Source organism: Ylistrum balloti, unplaced genomic scaffold (assembly GCF_031769215.1).
Source record: "Ylistrum balloti isolate Yb309-2 unplaced genomic scaffold, AGI_CSIRO_Ybal_v1 Utg370320, whole genome shotgun sequence".
NCBI classification, from domain to species: Eukaryota; Metazoa; Mollusca; class Bivalvia; order Pectinida; family Pectinidae; genus Ylistrum; species Ylistrum balloti.
In genome coordinates, this window is record NW_026782235.1 from 716,215 (window position 1) to 739,471 (window position 23,257).

At 37.5% G+C, this 23,257-nt stretch overlaps 1 protein-coding gene across 1 annotated transcript; it reads left to right on the forward strand.

The window, feature by feature from the left end:
- Positions 1–512: 512 nt before the first annotated feature.
- On the forward strand, positions 513–16,496 carry LOC132553358 (monocarboxylate transporter 12-B-like). The gene is made up of 7 exons (XM_060217594.1): positions 513–759; positions 7,945–8,215; positions 8,542–8,685; positions 11,716–12,459; positions 12,632–12,901; positions 14,691–14,816; positions 15,860–16,496. Exons 2-7 carry the CDS (start codon positions 7,957–7,959, stop codon positions 16,060–16,062), a joined length of 1,746 nt encoding a protein of 581 aa, XP_060073577.1. The 5' UTR covers positions 513–759; positions 7,945–7,956; the 3' UTR covers positions 16,063–16,496.
- The last annotated feature ends 6,761 nt before the right edge of the window (positions 16,497–23,257 follow it).

The following is a 23,257-nucleotide window of genomic DNA, read 5'->3' on the forward strand; positions in this document are numbered from 1 at the left end:
TGCTAGATTCTTAGGGGTAATGCTAGATTCTTAGGGGTAATGCCTATTTGTGGGGAGGATGATATAAAAAATTACGGGTGATATAATAGATGTACTGGTGATGAAACACTTCCGGAATCGCAATATCGTTATCACTGATGAGCCACGCAAAATTGATTGTCTGGTTAATTGCCTTGTTAAAATAGAAAGTTACTTATTTAAAAATATATTGAATATTTTAAAGTGTACAGTATCGTATTAATGAAATTCTCACCACAACAACGACATCCTGTTTCTGACAAAGTCCGTGACAGAGAATAAACAGGTGTGTGTCCTCCTGATGTCGAAACGACCTTCGCCTTGTGTACGTTCCCTCAGTGCATTATGACGTCACAATTTGATATCACGGAAAAAACACACACATTGTGTAGTTCTCCTCTCGGGGGCCCCCGGCAATCACATACACTGCTTTTGAGATATCACCGCTGGGGCGACCTTGACAATTTGAATTATTAAGCAGGGCACTGCTACATTTAACTATTTCAATATCAATCTATGATGGTGTGTCACCCACCGTGCATTGTGCACCTCTAACTGTGTTTGTGTGGAATTCAAACTGACCCCTACTACCAGCCTGTACGATATCGCGATGTGGTAGCTCAATCATACAACAGTGAGAAAGGATGCAGACGATATTATATACCGGCTGAAACGATGACTCTAACATTCAAGGAGATTGTACATTTGTCTTACCGAGCAGACGATTATTTACACTAAAAGGTACGTGTGTTTCGACATAGAAATATTTGATAGATGCACTAAAGTAGAATATACAGCTGTTTTGTGTGGCCTATGACGTCACGTTTTCTCATTTTCATACACTGACTTGGGCTAGCTATCAGCGACTTCATTGACCCGAAAGTCGAGCGTTATATTAATTTTGTAAAGGGTTGTTGTCCATGAGGGGTTCCCATATTTTCAGTATTCTTTTTATGGAACTGGTCGGAAGGACCTGAATGTTTTAACATTTCTAATATGAAATAATATTCTGTACAAAAGAAATATGACCATTTTACTATTTGTGAATCAAACCTTCAAAACGCTGAAGATATATACATTCTCAGGCTAAACGTGACATGCATGCTAATTTGCTACTTTCTCTCGGACCTCTGTTACCTCTACAGAACTCTGATTATACAGAACTATTTGTTTCATCTTAATTAGAAATATATATCTATGATCTTTCATTTGATATGTGATTTTATAAACCGAGTGACCATTTTTTTTTCATTTTAAGGCTCGCTAGCATGAATTATTGGTGTAGAGTTTCATAAATAGCACACATTTGACCAAATAGAAACGAATTTAAAATCATTTTAATCACAAGATCGATTTTTCAAGTTAATATGGTAAAAAACAGACATCGCCCCGTCCAACATGAAGTCTTGTCCACTCAATAGTCTCCTTTGTTAAGTCATAATGTCATCTCTGATTGTGTGACGTCATCTAACAGGAAAATCATATAAGAACAGTAGTTAATTTAGAGTAGATATATTAAGGAATTAATCTCATTTTTTATACAAGAATCGTATTATTTTGAATGTAATTTTGAGCGTAATTAAAACTTTAAACTTACAAACAGCTGTTACTGATTTAAAGTTGGGACGGAATTGAAATGTAATCGATATGACGTATATTGCCTCTGTTTTGTTGTTGTTGTTGTTGTTCTGTTGACTCTTAGATAATATTCCACCGTAGTAATTGGCCTCAGAAAAAGGGCCGGAGCACTTTTCCGTACAGTATATGTTATTGTAAGATGGAACGACTCGCGAGCACGTGATTGTAAGGAAATAATTAAGTACGTGTTCTGTGTCGTGTTTGACCCCATAGGTCACGAGACGACATGCACTCCTGCCATATTTCGCCAGGGATGACGTAGGTCCGACGTCACAGCGATTACAACGTACACTTTTAAATGTCACATCCTGATCAAATCTCGAGACAGATAAGGTATTGTCTGCTTTCCGCTGATTAAAAACTATTTATAGAATTGCTTGTTCGGATTCACTCGGTCGGCTATTGTAGGTTAAATCCGGTTGCAAGTACAACAACCTCCAACAGAGTTATCGTTCCTTTACTAGATAACCCGAGCTCGCGTGAATAGTGCCTTGCATACACTTCTAAATAAACCCGATGTCATTATGATTTATCAACATATCAATAAGAAAATGATGAAATCGTTATAACAGTATAAATAGTTACCGAAAATCATTTTAATGCACTTGGCATGCCATTGGCTAGTCATCATTTCATACAAAAGTATTCTAATTCACCAACAGATGGCTTTCTACGTCGGATCACGTTTCGACAATATTGAGTGTTTGTTTTATGCAAACTGATATCGTGGGCCGTCTTGGGCTCTCGTGGTTGTGTCCATAAGCAAGGTGTTAGCCTATACTTGTTCTGGAATGCAAGCGTCTGGCCTTCAGCATGTTGTTCAGTTTAGCAGTTAACGTCTAATCCGCAAAGCGTAGCTTGATTATAGGTACTGGTATTTTCAGTCATTTTGAAAATATTTATAAAAAAAGGAAAACGAAAATCTCGAACGTTCATGAATGTATCCGATTGTAAGAAAATTAAAATATGTAGGTTAAAATACAGATTTCCAACATTTTAAATGCAATCATGTGACGAGATTTTGAGTGATTTTTGTCCACGTGTCGCATATACTGAATGGTGTCAATTTCACGGTAGGTTGCGCGTGATGGGAGAATAATATCTCGGAGATATGGTGTGAACATATGTCCGTTCTATTAGCAGCCTCCTCTTATCGATATAAATTATCTTTATATTATATTAGCAGCTTACAGCTTAGATATTCTGTCACATTAAACTTTTCACTCTGTAGACATATCACCTGCATTGTGTTGAAACATGCATAATCTTTGGAAATATATGTTTATCAGATAGAAAATGAATATGCATATATCACAATGTGCATAAATATTATATTTATTGAACTAACTGCAGAGACATGTAAACTTCAGTAGGTCAGTTGTGTTCAGAAACAAAAGTAGATTTGCACCTGTGCATATTACATGTCGCACGTGATTGAACATATAGATTTTGTGAAGTAAGATTGTGTGTGGTTTACAGGAGCTAATAGGGAATAATTATCAACCAACATGACAAAATGGAGTTTCCGCGTTAAAAACACGATGGCATATCTGGTACTAATTAGCTTTTCGTTGCCTCTTCTTATCGGCGTTGTAAACACCCGTGCCATGAATTAGATGCAACTTACCTGATGAGTACAGACAGGTGTAGGGCGAGAAGCCAAGGCTAATAAGGAGTGTCAGGAGTCATTTCTACCTCGCTTAAAATACTTTTCATGTAAATGTTTGGCCTTACAGAAATAACAAGGGCCATGTCTAAAACAACTGGATGTGGTCCGTTTTCGTGGTAGTCACAACATCGCTGCAGTACAGACAATTTCATCAGCCATATATCGCCTCCCTTGTCCTCGTTTTCACGTGACTTTCCGCTGTTGCACGTGATTTCGAATTTTCGCTGTCGCTGCTGCTCTTTTTCTGGCTGACCTTTGGCTCAAGTAGTTTTATTTACTTTAATCGTCGTTTCCTTAGTTTTGTTTCAATTTCGTCATTTTCTTGGCTTCATTTTCTTTTCATCACAGAGTTATTTTCGTTTCTGGCTTTTTTCGCCATCTCACTACCTTCGTTTACATTGCTATCTTGTTTTCGTTTCTTCGTTATCGCTCCCCTGTTTTCTTTGTCGATATCAACATTGCTGTTCTCTCTCAACAAAACCATTTCACGTATCCCTTTCTGGTATTCTGCTTTTTAATTATTTATCGAGTTTTATTAATGGACATGCACTGATCTACCCTGAATCAAAGTCAATTTGATGTTTGCATAACACGATTATAGTGCTAGACGCGATTAAGGTTTTAGCCGATAGGATAAAGACAGATGTGTATTTGATATCATTAGTGTAAATATAGCTATCTCGTGCTGAAGTCTGGCAGTTGACAGATCTAGATTATACACAAAATGACCATCTTTAAAGGCCCGTTTAGTTGTACAGTGTCTATGAACAATAACCACAGTCATTGGACACTATGTTTCGCCGAACACCTGACATCCGTGTGAATTTTTTTTTTTATTATTGTTGTAAATCGTAGACAAGTGTTTTATTGATACAAATTTAGTCCACCCAGCAAATATCAAACGTCTTTCTCTCGTCCGTCGGTAATGTGTTATACATATTTATATTTCCCCCGTTGTGTACCCCAAGTGACGTCACAACAGCTGCTAAAGGAAATTGATTTTGTACGAGTGACAAACAGCTGATCGGAAACGACTGCTCGCGGTCAGCTGTACATGTGTTCATTGTATCATCGAACCAAGGGTGGCGTGAAATCAGACACCGACGATAAGCCGATGTTTACAATGTAAACGTCTCTGTTTGATTACGTCAATGACAATAATTGAAAATTTAGGCACGAAATCATCACAATCAACAGAAAAGGAATATTCTATCTATCTCAAAGCCCGATAATCATATCAAGATAGTACACGTATATATGAACAACAAACCCTGTAGGGTGCAAATCAAAGTAGCAAACCAACACAAGACAGAAATTCCGGACCAGCTTATTTTAATTGAGAAGATACTCGTAAATAGGGAAGATAAATACAACCAATCGCTGAATTTTCTCAACCGGATAATCCGCATCAAATCTGCATGGCTACCCCATACATATCAACTAGATTCACTCTATGTAGTTTAAATGGGAACCCCTGTAGAATACAGATGTCGTTTGATTTTTGTACGCTCTCTGAAGTGGACACGTGAACGCCTATGAGACATACACACTGTATGGCGTATGAAGTCCCTTTGGCTGAAAATTTAGGGCTTAGACTAGATCTCAAGAGATGATGCTGGACGAAGATATGGAGTGGGGTGGGGGTGGATTAGCCCCCTCTCCCCTCCCCAAAGATAACTCATTCAAGACGGCTTCCCAACAAAGAAGGGGGTTGGGGGGGGGGGGGGGGGGGGTTGTGAGGGAGGTAGTTACCACACTTTCTACACCACTGTGTAACCGATTCTACGGTCCCTTAAATTCACATCGATCAAAATAGCAGTCTTAAATAAAAGCCTAGTGACGAGTTCGCAGGTCCCTGTGTTCATTGTCAGATAACTAGTACACCAATATACATTCACTGGAAAAAATTTAAGTTAAATGTTGTCATATTTATGTCTCCCCCTTCTCAAGAAGGGAGACATATTGTTTTTATATGAGTTTCTTCTTCCAATAGTTTCGTGTCAGGAGCATAACTCTTTTCATAATTAAGATGGGATGATGAAATTCGGTATACATTTTCATGATTTAAAGACGGTGTGTCGCGTACAAAAATAAGGGGCCGTGTGCCTTTTATAACAGAGTTATTGCCCTTTGTAAAAAAAAAACTTGTCCGGAGCATAACTTTTTTCATAATTAATCATACAATAATATTAATGATTTATAAATGTCAAATGTTTCTGTACCACAGATACAAATAACAAATCAACTTCTTCCATACCATAAGTTGTATTTCAACTGAGTAAACTAGTCCATACATGACTTCACGTCTGTCACCAGTGTGCATTTTCTAATAGACACCTCTTTGAGATATGCGTTGTAGTGATTATAATATTACATGAATGTCTCATCTTCACAGTCAACTCTTAAAAGTCCTATTTATCAACAAACTACCCAAAAATCCATTTGTACATTCCAATACCACATGTTGCCAACATGCGTTAATATTCTATCAATTTATGCAATCATTGGTAATTCATCAATCAACTTCCTCGTCACCACCTTCAACAATTTCAGTATATATGCACGACTGTATTTTGCACAACTATACAATTGCACACACACACACACACGCACGCACGCACGCACACACGCACACACACCATCACACCCACACCCACACACACCCACACACAACTACTTCATTCCCGAGAAGGGGAGACATTTGATTTTAGTGCTAAATCAAAACAATTTCTCTCTTAATTTGTGATAATGACTAATTTAAAAATCTTCGCCATGAATTTGCACTGGTTGACGAACAATAGTATGCATAGTTTTACGCATATCTGATACATTTTGTTTATTACAATTTCTTAATTTACATAGATTTCCAATTGTTGCATAACGCTGATTGTTACACAATCCCTATATCATGTTAAACATTTACATAAACTGACGAACGATACTACGGAAGCGTATTCCGGCCATGTTGTGTTTTATTTAATCTCGAAATTTCGAGTTAGTAATCCGTAATTTTGTGATATTAACCCGAAATTTCGAGATAGCAACTCAAAATTTCGAGTTAGTAATCCGAAATTTTGAGTTAGTAAGTCGAACCCGAAATTTCGAGTTAAAATAAAACACAACGTGGCCGGAATGCGCTTCCGTACGATACAATATATTTAAATCGAGAAATAAAATCCTGAATAATCCACATGATATAATTAAAATCTCGATAGAATAGTTTTCGTTTCGTTTAAATACGGTAAAATTTATTTGTAATAACACACGCCACTGTAAGTAATCTCAGGATACACGGCAAAATTTTGGTTTGAAGTATTTCTTAAAGTTCCTGTAAAACTTTGATATCAGGTCAGAAAAAAATTGTGTTTCCGGTTTCTACCTGAAAAATATAAAGGTCGGTAGGAAGGGATCTATTTCTGTTCTCTCTGATAATTTGTGCTTGTTCTTGATACCCATTGCTCAACTCTACTGCATAAGGATTATGGAATGGTTGATATCTATTTGTTAGGTATGTATATGTTTGTCATCCTGGTTATCACAATCTGTGTCAGATATTTGAAATGTTTTCCCTGCACTATCACGAGGCGGACGGACAGGTAGAAGAAACGAAGATGATTCATATACCCCACCCCCGCCAATAATGAAAAAAAACCCAAACAGTTACATAGATTATATACATATATAAAAATAGAAGTTTGGTCAATACCTTCAGATAAAATTCATGGCGTTGTTGTTATTGTTGTTGTTGCTGCTGCTGCTGTTGTTGTTGTTGTTTTTACGTTGTAATAAACAAATGAGTAAACTTGGTTTGGGACCCTAGACGCTAGATCATATGAATTTCAACATTCGGTATTTACGGAGAAGTAGAATCAGACTCCAGATATCTATATTATTTAAGTTGACAACTTTACAAATGTGAAGTTTTTTTCCCCACCAACCATGATAACCAAACTGAAACTTATTACATCCTTGTTACTGTTGTCGGTCTGGCGACAGCCATCTTACCAGATGACGTCATGAAAATGTTTGACATATGTCTCTGTATAATACATTCAATCAGTCTAAATGAATTTGCCTCAGTGTACTGTTACTTTTAGGGATCGCCAGTCAACTAATTGAGTATAACCACACAGTAACGTCTTGCCAAAACCTTTATGTCGTTACTGCAAAAACTAGGGACGACCGGGGGCACCAGAAACCAGTTTCTTTTCAAATATCTCGGTATAATGCCACCGTTTATACAGTACATCCTCGAAACGATTCCGTCATTTATATATTAAACCTCGATATAATGTCATTTCTCAGTTCACCTCGACGAATTAGCAAATTGAAAATTTTATTTATTTTGTAGAACAAATGATGGTGGTACAGGAAGGTTTCACAGAGTTCATATGCAAATTTATCTGTATCATTTTGCGATTGCTTTGGATCGCTGTGTGTTTTACCGTTTGATGACCTTTTACGTGTTGATGGGCCGTTAAGAATGTAATAATAATAATTTTGCGATTGCACTGGCTAATATCAAATTGAAATGTGACAGAAGTTTTGAAAATACAGTACGGCAAAAATTAATCCTTGTCTGTATTTCGATTATATTGATAACTGTTATATCTTAACAGCGTTGAGGAATCATGGCGACCGAGGAAAAGGAGAGAGGTAATGGAACCACCGCGAGGATGAACAGGGCGCCGCCCCCTCAGCCCCCAATTCCGCCGGACGGAGGGTGGGGATGGGTCATCACATTTTCATCTTTTATGGTCAGTTTCTTAGTGGATGGTGTCTGTTTCACTTTTGGAATATTCTTTCCGGAATTCCTCAGACATTTTGGTGAAAGCAAAGGAAAAACGCAAATTCTCGGGTCTGTTCTGAATGGAGCCTATTTGTCCCTAGGTAAGGCTGATGTACAACGAAATTTAATATTGTTAAAAGCATCCTTTTAATGTCACTGCAAACGATAGCGTTCATACAGGACGTGATCCGGGGCGAAGAATACATATACAGGAAGTGTGATTAATTACAAATTCTCTCTGACTGAAATAGATATGTATTTAATGAATATATTTCTGTTGTCATGAATACGATATTTTATTATATATGCAGAGATCAAAGAGGATTGGTTATCGATATATTCCATTTTACACCATTTGTGTCGAAGGGAAGTGTACCGGGAAGTCACATTTGTTTTATAATTACAACTTTGTGGTTATATTCCCTAGGTCCCGTAGCTGGAGCACTGGTCAACAAATTTGGGTGTCGTAAGATCGCCATCAGCGGAGCGTTTGTGTCCAGTATAGGACTTTTCCTGTCTACGTTCTCTCCAAATCTAGACGTCATGATTCTGCTATATGGAGTTGTTGGAGGTACATTCAGCTCCAGTCAAACGTCGACTGTTTTCATTTTTTCTACCAGTGTTTCATGTTATTTTTACTTTTTGTCGGTGGTATTTATAAATATTTTACCTGGGTCAAGTATAGGCACTTGATTATATTTACCGTGTACCCCTGTATGTCACTAGATCATATCTAACACGCGCCCCTGTATGCCAGTAGATCATATCTAACACGCGCCCCTGTATGCCACTAGATCATATCTAACACGTGCCCCCTGTATGTCACATGATCATATCTAACGCCTGCCCCTTTATGTCACTAGATCATATCTAACGTGTGCACCGTGTATGCCACTAGATCATATCTAACACGTGCCCATGTATGTCACTATATTATATCTAACACGTTCCCATGTATGACATAAGATCATATCTAACGCGTGCCCCCTGTATGTCACATGAGCATATCTAACGCGTGCCCTTGTATGTCACTAGATCATATCTAACTCGTGCTCCTGTATGTCTCTAGATCATATCTAACACGTGCTCATGTATGTCACTATATTATATCTAACACGTTCCCATGTATGTCACTAGATCATATCTAACGTGTGCACCCTGTATGTCACTAGATCATATCTAATGCGTGTCCCTTGTATGTCACTAGATCATATCTAACACGTGCCCCCTGTATGTCACTAGATCATATCTAACACGTGCACCCTGTATGCCACTAGATCATATCTAACACGTGCCCACGTATGTCACTAGATCATATCTAGCGCGTGCCCCCTGTATGTCACATGATCATATCAAACGCGTGCCCCTGTATGTCACTAGATCATATCTAACGCGTGCCCCCTGTATGTCACTATATCATATCTAACACGTGCCTCTGTATGTCTCTAGATCACATCTAACGCGTGCCCCCTGTATGTCACTATATCATATCTAACACGTACCTCTGTATGTCTCTAGATCATATCTAACGCGTGCCCCTGTATGTCACTCTATCATATCTAACACGTGCACCCTGTATGCCACTAGATCATACTAACGCGTGCCCCCTGTATGTCACTAGATCATATCTAACGTGTGCCCCTGTATGCTACTATATCATATCTAACACGTGCACCCTGTATGCCACTAGATCATATCTAACGTGCCCCCTGTATGTCACTAGATCATATCTAACGCGTGCTCCTGTATGACACTAGATCATATCTAACGCTTGCCCCTGTTTGTCACTAGATCATATTTACGTATATATCTACCGTGTGGTCACCAGATCTCTAGATTAGGCAGGTCCGTTTGATAAATATTGTGAATGCTTTGACAACAGGATGTCAGATAATAAATGTCACACTGACCAATGTGTTGTGTACCACATGGTGTCAGATTACACAGGTTAATCTGACCAATATGCTGTGTCCCACACGGTGTCAGATTACACAGGTTAATCTGACCAATGTGTTGTGTCCCACACGGTGTCAGATTACACAGGTTAATCTGACCAATGTGTTGTGTCCCACATGGTGTCGGAATAGGCCGCTTTCATTGTAATCCACGTTCACAGCCGACATACATGTAGCCACCAAATGTAGTGCATTATGCTGCAGTAACGACTAAGGTGAAAAATTATGGAAATTGAACACTTCGTCCTGAATTAGTTAGAATTCTTTAAGGTTGATCAACCGCCTCCCAGAAATGTAATTAAATTTTAACCTCATTTCAATTCCCCCAGTGGTGTTGCCAAAGTAACAACGCTGTACACATATTTACAGATACTATTTCAGCGTAAAGTACACAAAAATTGTGAAACATTTGTGATTATTAATTCCAAAACGATGGAGCTTTTACTGTATATGTTTTTGGTAATGGTATATTTTATATGTATATACTGCCTTAATACTTTATTTGTGGAATAGTGACTTAAGTTTTCAAATTGCTAATGGCTGCATTTTTGTCAATATGTCACAAAAAAAACTTCTCATTATGCAACATAATTACACCAAGCATTGTAAATAGCAAATATAAAAATATGTGAATCTGTGAATATATGAACAGTAACAAGCTAATTTTCACAATCACCATGACTATAAATGGAACAATGACAGCCCCAGTTTTGAACAGTGTAATGTTACAGGGAGACATCCGATCATGAAATAATCAAAAGATTCAGTATAAAAAAGATAAAATCACAGAAAAACAACAACCATTCTGATAACAAAGATAGCGTTATTAAGTACAGATTTTTTAGTATATTTCAATCATATCGGACACAAAACTGTTCGGTATTCGGAATGAAGAGAGGCCGGTATTGGAAAGGTTTTTACTGCTATGATAAAGAAGGCGTCATTACATACATGGCCATTTTGTTCGGTTTCCAGAGGTGATCGGTTTTGACAAGGTTCGGTTTGGGGAAGCTGCACTGTTGCTGATGTTTGCCCATCTGAAATTTTACAAAAACACAGAGTTATGTCCCTCTTTTAATTGTTTCTCGGTGACATTATACAGTGACCACCTTAATGTCACAAACGTAACTAATAAATCTTTATCATAGCTGAGATTTCCTATGAGCGATGACCTTCGTGACCTCAGGCATAAATGAACTTTCGATTACATTTTTACCAATAAAATAAATCTAAACTTGAAGCATTTGTACTATCTTAGAGAGAACATACCGCAAATTATAGATTCTAAATTGCTAACTTTGAAAATCGATTTTGAATTGCTAACTTGACCCAGCACCGTTTGTTTGGTTGAACTAACATCTCAAAGTACATGTCATCTTAATGATTGCAGGATAACTTCCGGAATTCGTTATTAACATTATTATTCTTTGATTGAGGTCATAACTCGGCCATATTGATTGATTTATTTACATATTCATAAAAATTGTCAAAGCCTTTATGATTTGACTAAAACAATACATAACGTACTTATTGTAACTTGTATTTTTCTGTTATATAGTATATGTAAATTGATCTGAACCATTGGGATCAAATTTTGCTGTATTTCATCGTATTTTGAAAACCCATTTTAATCAATCAAATTGCAGGATGTGGATTTGGGCTGATCTACCTTCCCGCCATTGTGATGGTAGGCTACTATTTTGACAAAAAGCGAGCTTTTGCGACAGGAATAGCAGTTTGTGGCTCCGGGATTGGCGGGTTCGTATTCGCGCCATTGTGTGTGTTCCTGTTGGAAACGTATGGCTGGCAAGGAGCGATGTGGGTCATTTCCGGTATCGTCTTTAATGGCGCCATATTTGCGTCGTTTTATCGTCCACTTGAAGAAAATAGATCAATATGTAAAAATATCGATTGTGAGCAAACTTCATGTGAAAAAGATTCTTACGATTTTCAAGAAAATGGAAGTAAAAACGTGAAACCAAACGATTTGTCACTTAATCCAATTTACCGATGTCGCTCTCTGGAAATCAACTGTGATAAGAATGGAGCCGATTGTACGGCACGGCTTGCTTTCAGCCAAGATTTGTCACTGTTAAACACCCAAACCGAAAGTCCAAAACAACGACACAAGGACCATTTAAGTCCTTTACTCAGAAAGGATATATTTTATAGTGGAAGTTTAGATCATATTCCAGAGCGAGTGGCAGCTAAAAGTGACGCTGATTATGTGACTAAAATGACTATTCATAGTAACGAGGATATACCAGATACAAAGAAAATCCCGTGTTGTGCGAGATTTTGTGTTTTATTCCAGGAGACCTTTGACTTTTCATTACTCGCAAGTCCAACCTTTTTAGTGTATGGTGTGTCCTGTTTTCTATGTATGTTTGGTAAGTCATACCAGATTCAGTTTCAATTTTAGTTTCAATTTCACTTTCACTTTCAATTTCACTTTCACTTTCACTTTCAGTTTCAAGTGCAATTCTAGTTAAAAACATCAAATGATTTACAACAATAAGTTAAAATCTTTAGAAATTGCCAACTTTCACTTTTGCGTTTCAGGTTTTTTCATTCCATTTAATTTTTTACCTGCCCTTGCCCAGGATCTTCAGCTGTCCATTGGAGAAGGCGCTCTTCTGATATCCATCATTGGCATTTCTAATACTGTAACGAGGATTCTGGTTGGTTGGGTTTCTGACCAATCATGGGCTGATTGCCTCCTCATTAACAATGTGGCGCTTTTGATTGGAGGACTTATCACGTGCTTCGTACCATTCTACAAACTCTACGTCATTCTAGGCATCTACTCGGTGTTGTTTGGAGCAGCTATTGGTAAGTTTTATGACGTCATGGCGTATTCATCATAATGAATTACATGCAATAACAATATTTGTCAGATAAAGCACGTATTTCGTGTCTGGTGCTTTATTTTGTCCTCGTCATACAAGCGCTTGAACATAAGACATAAGATACAGCATTATACAATACTGTCGTAGAGCCCAGGCATTACAGAATTATCTCCCTTGTATTTTTAGTTCTATTTCAAAAGTTACTATCTAATTCATTCTTTGTTTCAAATTAATTATTCTTCTATCAACGGTATATCCCTTTGATATTTGACCGGAAGTAAGACATGATGCAATGTAAAATAAATTTCAACATAATATCTTTGACTTTAGTGTTCTTTAACACTTTGTTCTCTACAGTTATACTAATAAACGTTAAAGCGGCGATTTTTTTCGTTTTTTTTTCGCGGAAACATAATGTTTTTTGCTTTCGAAAATAAAAAAAATCATCATCAGAAAAAAATAATGGTAGCTGTTTTTACTTCTCAGAGGAGTACATCCAGAACAGAACCAGCGTGCTCTTAACTCTTGAACAAATTAGACTTTCAGTTTAGTTCCATCGTAGGCATTGAAACTAAACCTGTGTAATCTGGATAACTGTTTAAAACATCCCTTCACTTTTGTCCTACTGTATACAGTACTATGTAGACCTGTGTAATCTGGACACTTGTATAAACCAGACCTTCAGTTTGGTCCTACTGTATACAGTACTATGTAGACCTGTGTAATCTGGACACTTGTATAAACCAGACCTTCAGTTTGGTCCTACTGTATACAGTACTATGTAGACCTGTGTAATCTGGACACTTGTATAAACCAGACCTTCAGTTTGGTCCTACTGTATACAGTACTATGTAGACCTGTGTTATTTGGACACCTGTATAAACCAGACCTTCAGTTTGGTCCTACTGTATACAGTACTATGTAGACCTGTGTAATCTGGATACCTGTATAAACCTGACCTTCAGTTTTGTCCTACTGTATACATTTGTATATATTTACAGGTATCGTAGTTTTTATTCTTAGTATGGTGTAGTGTAGTGATACCACGTTATGAAGGAAAGATTTCCGCGTGACGTCATCGTTTCACACAGGAGTTGAACTTCGCAGGTTTTAAATATCACTACGTCATAAAAATCCGTTTGGAATACGATCCCTATTATTGTCAATCCTCTGAGGTTTTCTTCGGAATTTCAATATAATAAAAATTGTTATTTTGTATTTGGTAAATGACATAGATATCCATGAAATAGTAAGACTATATTGTTCGTGTTGTTGCTGTTGTGTTAGAAAGCCTGAAACAATTGAAACAATAGAGTGTTCCATGACGGTAGTTTTTAGGCTGGCAAAATGTTTTGTGAGTGTCAGTAAACTTTGGAACGAATAAAAATGCAGTTGTGTTTTACGAAAAAAAAATTTGTAAACATAAGGATTAACTTTCTGTTTTGTTGATTTTATCGGGAATAGCTACAACTGAAGACGAGTAAATTGAAAGACTTGTTTCCAGGATAATCTGAACGAAATAGAACGTTAATCCTACAACGAAGTAAACCTGTATTTTCTTTATAAAAGAATCCTCTGTATTCTGGACTCCTGTGTAAACCGAATTTCCGATATACGGGCAAACTGAACTGTGTAATTCAGTCCATGGTTTACTGTACATAAGATCTACCTGTATAATATAAACACAGACTAGGTCTTTGTAAGCAAACCTTGTATAAACAGAAACCTCAGTATTCCGGTATAAATACTAAATTTATTGTCATCTTTTACAGCGTCGTTTGTCTCCCTGAGGTCAATCATCATGGTCGAACTGATGGGGATCGAGAGGCTGACCAATGCATTCGGACTGGTCACTCTGTGTCAGGGTTTATCGTCTTTCATTGGCTCACCCATAGCAGGTAATGTAGGACAACTTTAGTTTTGACCAAAATGAAGACAATATTTAGAGGTTGATACAGAGTCATCAAAACACGAGGGTTGAGTCTTAAGATGACGAATACGAGGTTTGCCGAGTATTTGGCTACATGGGGTTCTTTCCCCGAGGGTTAATTCTACTCAAATCATGATTTTGTCTCGCGCTAAATAGGGAAGTAAAAATACGCCAAGCTTGATGACATTATCTACTTGTGATTTGGCTAAAGTATCAAAAGTGATCGTGCGACACTGACTGTGAACTAGTGTTTCCGGGGGGAAGGACGGATTTACCTTTCTCTAGAAACAGGTACACAGTTGTGAACTGTGAACGGAATAACAATTAATCTTTTGAAGGAATACAAAATATAGGTTATTTGCCAAAAATTCTGCACACTATAAAATATAGTTTACTGACCAATGGGAGAAAACCAAAAATCGCAATTTGATTCTCATCTGAGTAGAATCAAATGACCTATTTCGATCGGATGAAGACTTTTTTTCACCTCGAATGAACGACCTTGACCTACTCTCAATGTCACATGGGTCAAATATGTTAAAAATTCTAAACAACTTATACACAGTAACCAAAAGTTTGAGGGCACCATTCTTTGTCCTGTTGCCTGCGGGGATAAAGGGCTTACAAGCCAAGTTTGTTGAACAACCTTGACTCATTTTCAAGGTCACAGGGCTCAAAATGTATCCAATTTTCGAACTATAAACAAAATTTTTTTCAGTATAATTAAAACTTTTCTAAATATTCAAATTCGGTTAGATTCCTTATCATCGAATTAAAGTTAAATTTTAGTCACAGCTTATACTTGCACTACAAGCACAACGTCTATTCAAATTCCTTTTCTTTTTTGTTTTGTAAACAAGAATTTTTCTATGACAAAAAAGTAATGATAGTATTGATAGAAGGCGCTTCGGCCACTTGTCAATGCGGAAAAAAACCACCCATACCTAAATAGAGACATTCTACATTGGGTCAAAGTCTTACTTAATGTCGTTATCATTGTGTGTGTTTTAGGGGCTTTAGCCGATGTGACTGGCGACTACAACATTACATTCTACCTATCTGGAGTGACTTTGAGTCTGGCTGGGCTAATCTGTTTCCCACTGCGGAGGATCGCAAAATGGGAGAAAGGCCAGAACGCACAGATTGATACAACTATAGTCCCTACCATTTCTCTTTCTGAGCCAGAGAAAAGTCCGATGCTAGATCAGACTTAGGTTGTTTTTATTAATTGTCAATTGGGAACAGACTTATCTCTTCCAGAGTTGTCGTTCGTTATACTCAGGGTACCGCTATGCACTCTGGGAGAGACTAATAACATTAGCAAATATCGACGATGGATGAAAGTTTTCAGTGTTTCTCAATTTACCAAGCATAATTAGTTCTTCAACGAAATCTGCATCTTAAACACGCTTGATTGTTTTTCAAACATTAAAAGAATGAAATCCATCAGGAATAACTCATTGTTACCGGTCCCGGGTAACATGTAAAACAGTATTGCAAGCCAGATACAATAGATACATAAGTTTGTTTTCCCTTTACTTATGTTAGAAGGTACCGAACGTATTATGGATATAAACAAAAACTTCTAAAATATATATTTCTTTTGTACAGTATACAATGTGTAACTTAAATATAGAACAAAGTCACGAGATAATGATCAAAATCATTGTCACGAGATACGTGTTTATTATGTCTCGTCATAATCGATATGGTTATAACAAAAAAATTACTTACATAGCAAACTTATGATATGGAGTTTTGAGGTGGACTACTCATAGCAGGTAAACGAGTTCGTGTTCTTTGTTAATTGTGAAGAAACTGCTGAAGTATCATTGACACACGTACATTCACACGTGCATAAAGTGTTTAATCCAGCACCGGTAATGATTTGATCTGTATTGCCTTTAGGTGAAATAAGACAAGATTCCGAATATAAATCTTTATCCAGATTTGTCGTTCCTTGCTCACTTACAGAGTTGTCGTTCCTTACTAACTAACAGGGTTGTCGTTCCTTACACTCAATTCATGTTCGGTTCCTCAGCTGTAAAACATAGCCTACTGACACTGTGAAACGAGGGGCGGAAACCCTGATTGATCACAATGTACATTTGTAAGTTCCAATAATGTACAAGGGCTGTGTCAGGAAATCGGTAATAGTGATGTACATGATCCGCTTTATTTTTCAGTTGCGGAGCACTTACTGTATTTCAACGATATTAAAGCTTTTACATCCTATTGAAGTTGCTATCCAGAGTTATCGTTCCTTAGATCGAACCACGGATCAGTTCAAAGGTTGTGACGTTTATAAAAGTTTATATTTTTTGCCAAGATTTGTTTTGGAAATATGATCCATTTAAATGAAAAGTTTATATGTACATGTAAATATAATACGGTTATAATATGTATGATTATACACGTGCCAAGTTCCTGAGACAATCTAGAGGCAATGTTCCGTTTATTTCTAGGAAAATAAGCATATCTGTTTGTCCTGTCTGTCAGTGTATGTAAAACATGTACATCCACCATACCTGTATATGATAATATTTCATCAATATATATTTTAGATACCTTTCACTATTATAATGGTTTTATAACATAGCTGTCACATACTACTGTATTGTGGCTTGTATAACTATAGTGGGTGGTCGGATAACACAGTGGTAACGTACTACCCTTTCACCGAGTCGTCCGGGGTTCGATTCCTCGAACTAATTGAAACGATAAGGGTCACCATCCAGTCACTTTGGTTTCATCGGGTAATACGGTTTCCTTTCACAATTCCATACTTCATCCCATACTCCAGCCCAACAAGAGTGATTGATATAAACAAAAAATTTGTATAACTTACATTTGTTGAAATTTTTTAAAAAGTTTATGTTGAATTTCATTAATTTTGAAAATGTTACCTAAAACTCGGTGTCACTTACATGACGTCAAAAAGCAACAATTACTAATTGTTAGGAATAATCCGATTCCGTAATGCGAAACTGCAATGTAAAGTCTATGTTCTACTGACAAGGTTGAAAGGAATGGATTATTTCATCTTTAAATTCAAATTTTAGCGAAATGAAAAAATATATCTCAAGGAAAGTTTTATTTCCGAACTTTGTACCGTAATAAAAACAGTTTCATGGCCGTTAAGAAGCAGCGTGATTATTAAGAATTTATTAAAAATCATACAAAGTTGTGATGGTAGTGGCATTACTTTCAGTTTTGCTTTCTATGGTAGTAACAAAATTGTATTCAAACGTTGAACAATTTAATATGTTGGAAGTCCTCTTGTATTTTGTTTTCCTATCCTTCACCCAGGACTAGACGAGTTGTTTAATTTCTTTTCATCGCCGTATCATCGCTTTTAATTATTCCCGTTTTATCATTCCGTTATGATTATGTCACTTTCTGATCAACGATATATGTACCAGGGGAGCTTACTCGTACTATAAAAAATTTATAGTCAATATATTTCATGGCATTATTCATTGATTTTCATTGAATGATATTTGTCATTTTCAGTTATTAGATTCATCAAGTGAAAAAACTATCAGATGATAAAAATACGAGACTATCTTGTAAAATTTTGTCACATTTTAAAAATTCTTCTTAGATGCACTTCATGAAATTTCATCTTAACCCCTTTTTAATTATTCAAACCCTGATCCACTTCCCGAAAGAGTTTTTCACATCCTTTTTAAGCCAATGTTGTTGGTCTTTCGTAGTATTTCTCAGTTTTGAAAACGTGAACAGTATATCGAGAGCGTTACATATTAATGGATTTGTGTATTTTTATTGTAAATTCAATATTACTATTAAAATAAAAAATTATCAATTTTTTATTTGATTGTTGTACAATATAAATCAGTTACTGATAAAAATGGGTATATACAGAGTAACTTTATTTTCAGCTCGATGTATCATTGTTTATTTTGTACTCGGTTCATTCACTCTCGTGCTTTTAAATCATATCGAATGACTATCTGTGTTATGTGTTTTTTTCGATTTCATACCCAGAGTTGTGGTTCCTTACAATCACTAGGTAAAGAACGATAACTCTGGATGGTGGTGTATTTGAAGATATTTATGGATTTGCTGCATTTATACTGCATATTTATACTATTCCAGTTCTTTTTGATCAAATATACATTAAGGATATAAAATAATAAAAAATATTTATCACACAACCTTCTGTTGTTTTTCTTTATGAACGAAAAGCACCCTTAATGTCTAAAGGGAGATGATAAGAAAAGTTTATTAACACATTTAATAGTTCCTTCACGGACTTTTCTTGGAGTAAAAGGGCGATGGTCAGCGTCAAAAACGTCCCGACGTAAACGACTACAACATGCATGCATGCATACATTGCATACATACACACGCATGAACGCACCACCAACCTCGCGTTCAACCCCCTCCCCTCCTCCCCCCCCCCCCCCCCCCACGCATTATATTCAAATTTTGAACAAAAAAAAAAAATCCGAAGGTCCGTCATGAGAAAATGAAAAGATGTTCCGGAAGAGTATCTGGAAGAGTAAATGACTTGTGATATATCTATGCCAACCGGCATATTTATATAAACGAATGTCTAAAGTAACTACCGGGTTGTAAGTGAACCCAATCTCACCACGACTTTGGTGAAAAATCTCCCTCAATTTTCGGGTACCGTAGGCCCACTAAGGCTTCTCGTCACTGATCGACATCTTTTAGGGAAATCGCGTCATTCAAAGCAATCCTGGAGATTTTGGTAAGGAGCGATTCTACACTGTACCATCGAGGTATAAAGTTCACAATAGAGAAAAGAAAATCAACAAAGCCACCATACAGCTTACGGAAAGTTGTGTTTGTTTGTAAACAACTGATGTAGAATTGTTTGCTTCTAGTACATTATTCAAGGGAGGTAAATCCGCCTAGCTTCACTTGTAAAACAGTTTAAACCTTGCGAGGTCATAGATTAATCTGGGCATCACACGAAGATAAGGCGGAAAAGGAGAATGGAATCAAGGGAATCGGGGTATAAAATACAATGGAAAAAACAGGATACGGAATAGCGGGTACACAACACGGAACACACAGGGTACGGAATAGCGGGTACACAACACGGAACACACAGGGTACGGAATAGCGGGTACACAACACGGAACACACAGGGTATGGAATAACGGGTACACAACACGGAACACACAGGGTACGGAATAGAGGGTACTCAACACGGAACACACAAGGTACGGAATAGAGGGTACACAACATGGAACACAGGGTACGGAATAGAGGGTACACAACACGGAACACAGGGTATGGAATAGAGGGTACACAACACGGAATACAGGGTATGGAATAGCGGGTACACAACACGGAACACACAGGGTACGGAATAGAGGGTACACAACACGGAACACACAGGGTACGGAATAGAGGGTATACAACACGGAACACAGGGTACGGAATAGAGGGTACACAACACGGAACACACAGGGTACGGAATAGAGGGTACACAACACGGAACACACAGGGTACGGAATAGAGGGTACACAACACGGAACACACAGGGTACGGAATAGCGTGTACACAACACGGAACACACAGGGTACGGAATAGAGGGTACACAACACGAAACACAGGATATGGAATATAAGATCCTCGATACGGAACGCAGGGTACGGAATAGAGGGTACACAACACGGAACACACAGGGTACGGAATAGAGGGTACACAACACGGAACACAGGATACGGAATAGAGGGTACACAACACGGAACACAGGGTACGGAATAGAGGGTACACAACATGGAACACACAGGGTACGGAATAGAGGGTATACAACACGGAACACACAGGATACGGAATAGAGGGTACACAACACGGAACACACAGGGTACGGAATAGCGGGTACACAACACGGAACACACAGGGTACGGAATAGGGGGTACACAACACGGAACACAGGGTACGCAATAGAGGGTACACAACACGGAACACAGGATATGGAATATAAGATCCTCGATACGGGACACAGGGTACGGAATAGAGGATCCTCGACACGGAACACAGGATACGGTATATAGAGGGTACACAACACGGAACACAGGGTACGGAATAGAAGATCCTCGACACGGAAAACACAGGGTACGGAATAGAGGGTCATCGATACGGGACACAGGGTACGGAATAGAGGGTCATCGATACGGGACACAGGGTACGGAATAGAGGGTACACGACACGGAACACACAGGGTACGGAATAGATGGTACACAACACGGAACACAGGATATGGAATAGAAGATCCTCGATACGAGACACAGGGTACGGAATCGAGGATCCTCGACACGGAACACAGGATACGGTATATAGAGGGTTCTCGACACGGAAAACACAGGGTACGGAATAGAGGGTACACAACACGGAACACAGGGTACGGAATAGAGGATCCTCGATACGGGACACAGGGTACGGAATAGAGGATCCTCGACACGGAAAACACAGGGTACGGAATAGAGGATCCTCGATACGGGACACAGGGTACGGAATAGAGGATCCTGACACTTGACACAGGGTACGGAATAGAGGATCCTCGACACGGGACACAGGGAACTGTGTACGAGGTACAGAATGTTACAGGTTGAGAGAAACAGCGAATTGTGTATTGGGTACAAAATTTGACACAGTGTACAGGATATTACAGTATAGGAAGGGGTACAGGTTGAGCGTATTCTTTTTTAAATGAAACAAATCAATTTCACGTTGTGAAACTATACACCAACGGATAAAAAATGTATCCTATATGCTTCGGTTGATGTTTTGATTAAAAAATCGTTTGAAATGGATTTATCTGGGTCAATTGTAATAACAGGTGTGTCTTCTCAAGTATACATGTTGTGTGAGTGAGGAGTTCGGTGGAGATTTGTTTTCAGTACAAACACTTTTGACGAAAAATATAATACTGGTGCACAGACGAGAAAAAAAAGTCAAACTTTAAAGCTGTTCAAACAGAGAACATTAAACCAAGATATGTAGACAAAAAAATTCGATTTTTATTAACTTGAATTTAAGGTCTTGTGTATATGTTTTTCATCATTATATCTACATTGGTGAAATATTTCATGTTTGTCATTATTTTTTATGTGTGATTTTAACCAGCTTGCACCTGTATGAAATCAAGCAGACTGGATTTTGATGTAGAAATTTAATAACGCTCAGAATAATGATGAAATTTTTTATTCAAACTTTTAAAAGGGAGATAAGATTACCAATAGTTTAAAATTTATAAGATTGGGGGTCGATATGTATTTCAATTTTTTTAATACAAAAACTGAAGTTGGCCGTGCTTCCGAAATAAAGGCATTCACACCTGTTTACCTTTCAATACGGAGACCCATTGATCCAAGCATAGGTATCTCGGTTTGGGTATAAGTAAAGTACAATACCGTATATATAGATATATACCTGTACACAGGTAGGCTGGGTCTATTCTTCAGCTGGCGACCGGCTGTCATATACATATACACACACAATTACACAAGTATTGGTAAATTGTACCTGGTAATTGTGTTAGAACAGGTAGAAAATTTACAGGTATGTAACGACTTCGAACAACTTTTGAAAAGGTGTTTCACCAAACGGTGAAAAGGACTGAACTGCAGTGTATGTAGGTTTGTGTTTACAGTCCACCCTCCGGCTAGAGAGACAGATTACGTTACATACCTCAGCTAATATATTCTACGATGATTTAAAATATTCAACAGTGAGGAAAGTGTTAGTGATATATTCATACTTGTAATAGAGTTCTTCGTACCCGGAGTCTACCTGAATAATCAACATCAACTTTACAAGGTAAGTAATTTTAACTTATATCAGAGTTGGTATGTGATAGCTTTAGATTGTGAACTTTAAAAAGACCAGCGAGTGCAAATCGAGAGCCGATCCTTAAACATGACCCCAACCAAAATATATATGTATATTCAATGTGTATTGTGATATTTTTCGTCACATACAGGCTTGTGTACGAAAGTGAAGTGATCATCATATTATTTTTTTTATAAAAAACTCTCCTTGATATGGTTAGAAACTATAGCAGAATGTCAAATATCAACTTATATTCTTAGGAACCTCAAATATATATACTATATATTATATCAACCAGGTCGTATCCTAAAATACATTGACCCCAAACCCCTGTGATACAGCATTTCGAATGTGAAATTGAGTATAGTGTACGTCACATATTTCAAAGAGACATGAAGAAATCGATAAACTGAAAGTGATTGAAATCAAACCGTACGATACACAAGTTGAAATCTGACATCTAGGAAATCGATCCCCCTCTGACATCAGCTTGTGAAAACACACAGCAAGAGTTGCATAAACAAAATTAAAAAGGAAGTTAAAATGTCCTGAAAGAAACAGGAAACTATACCAACA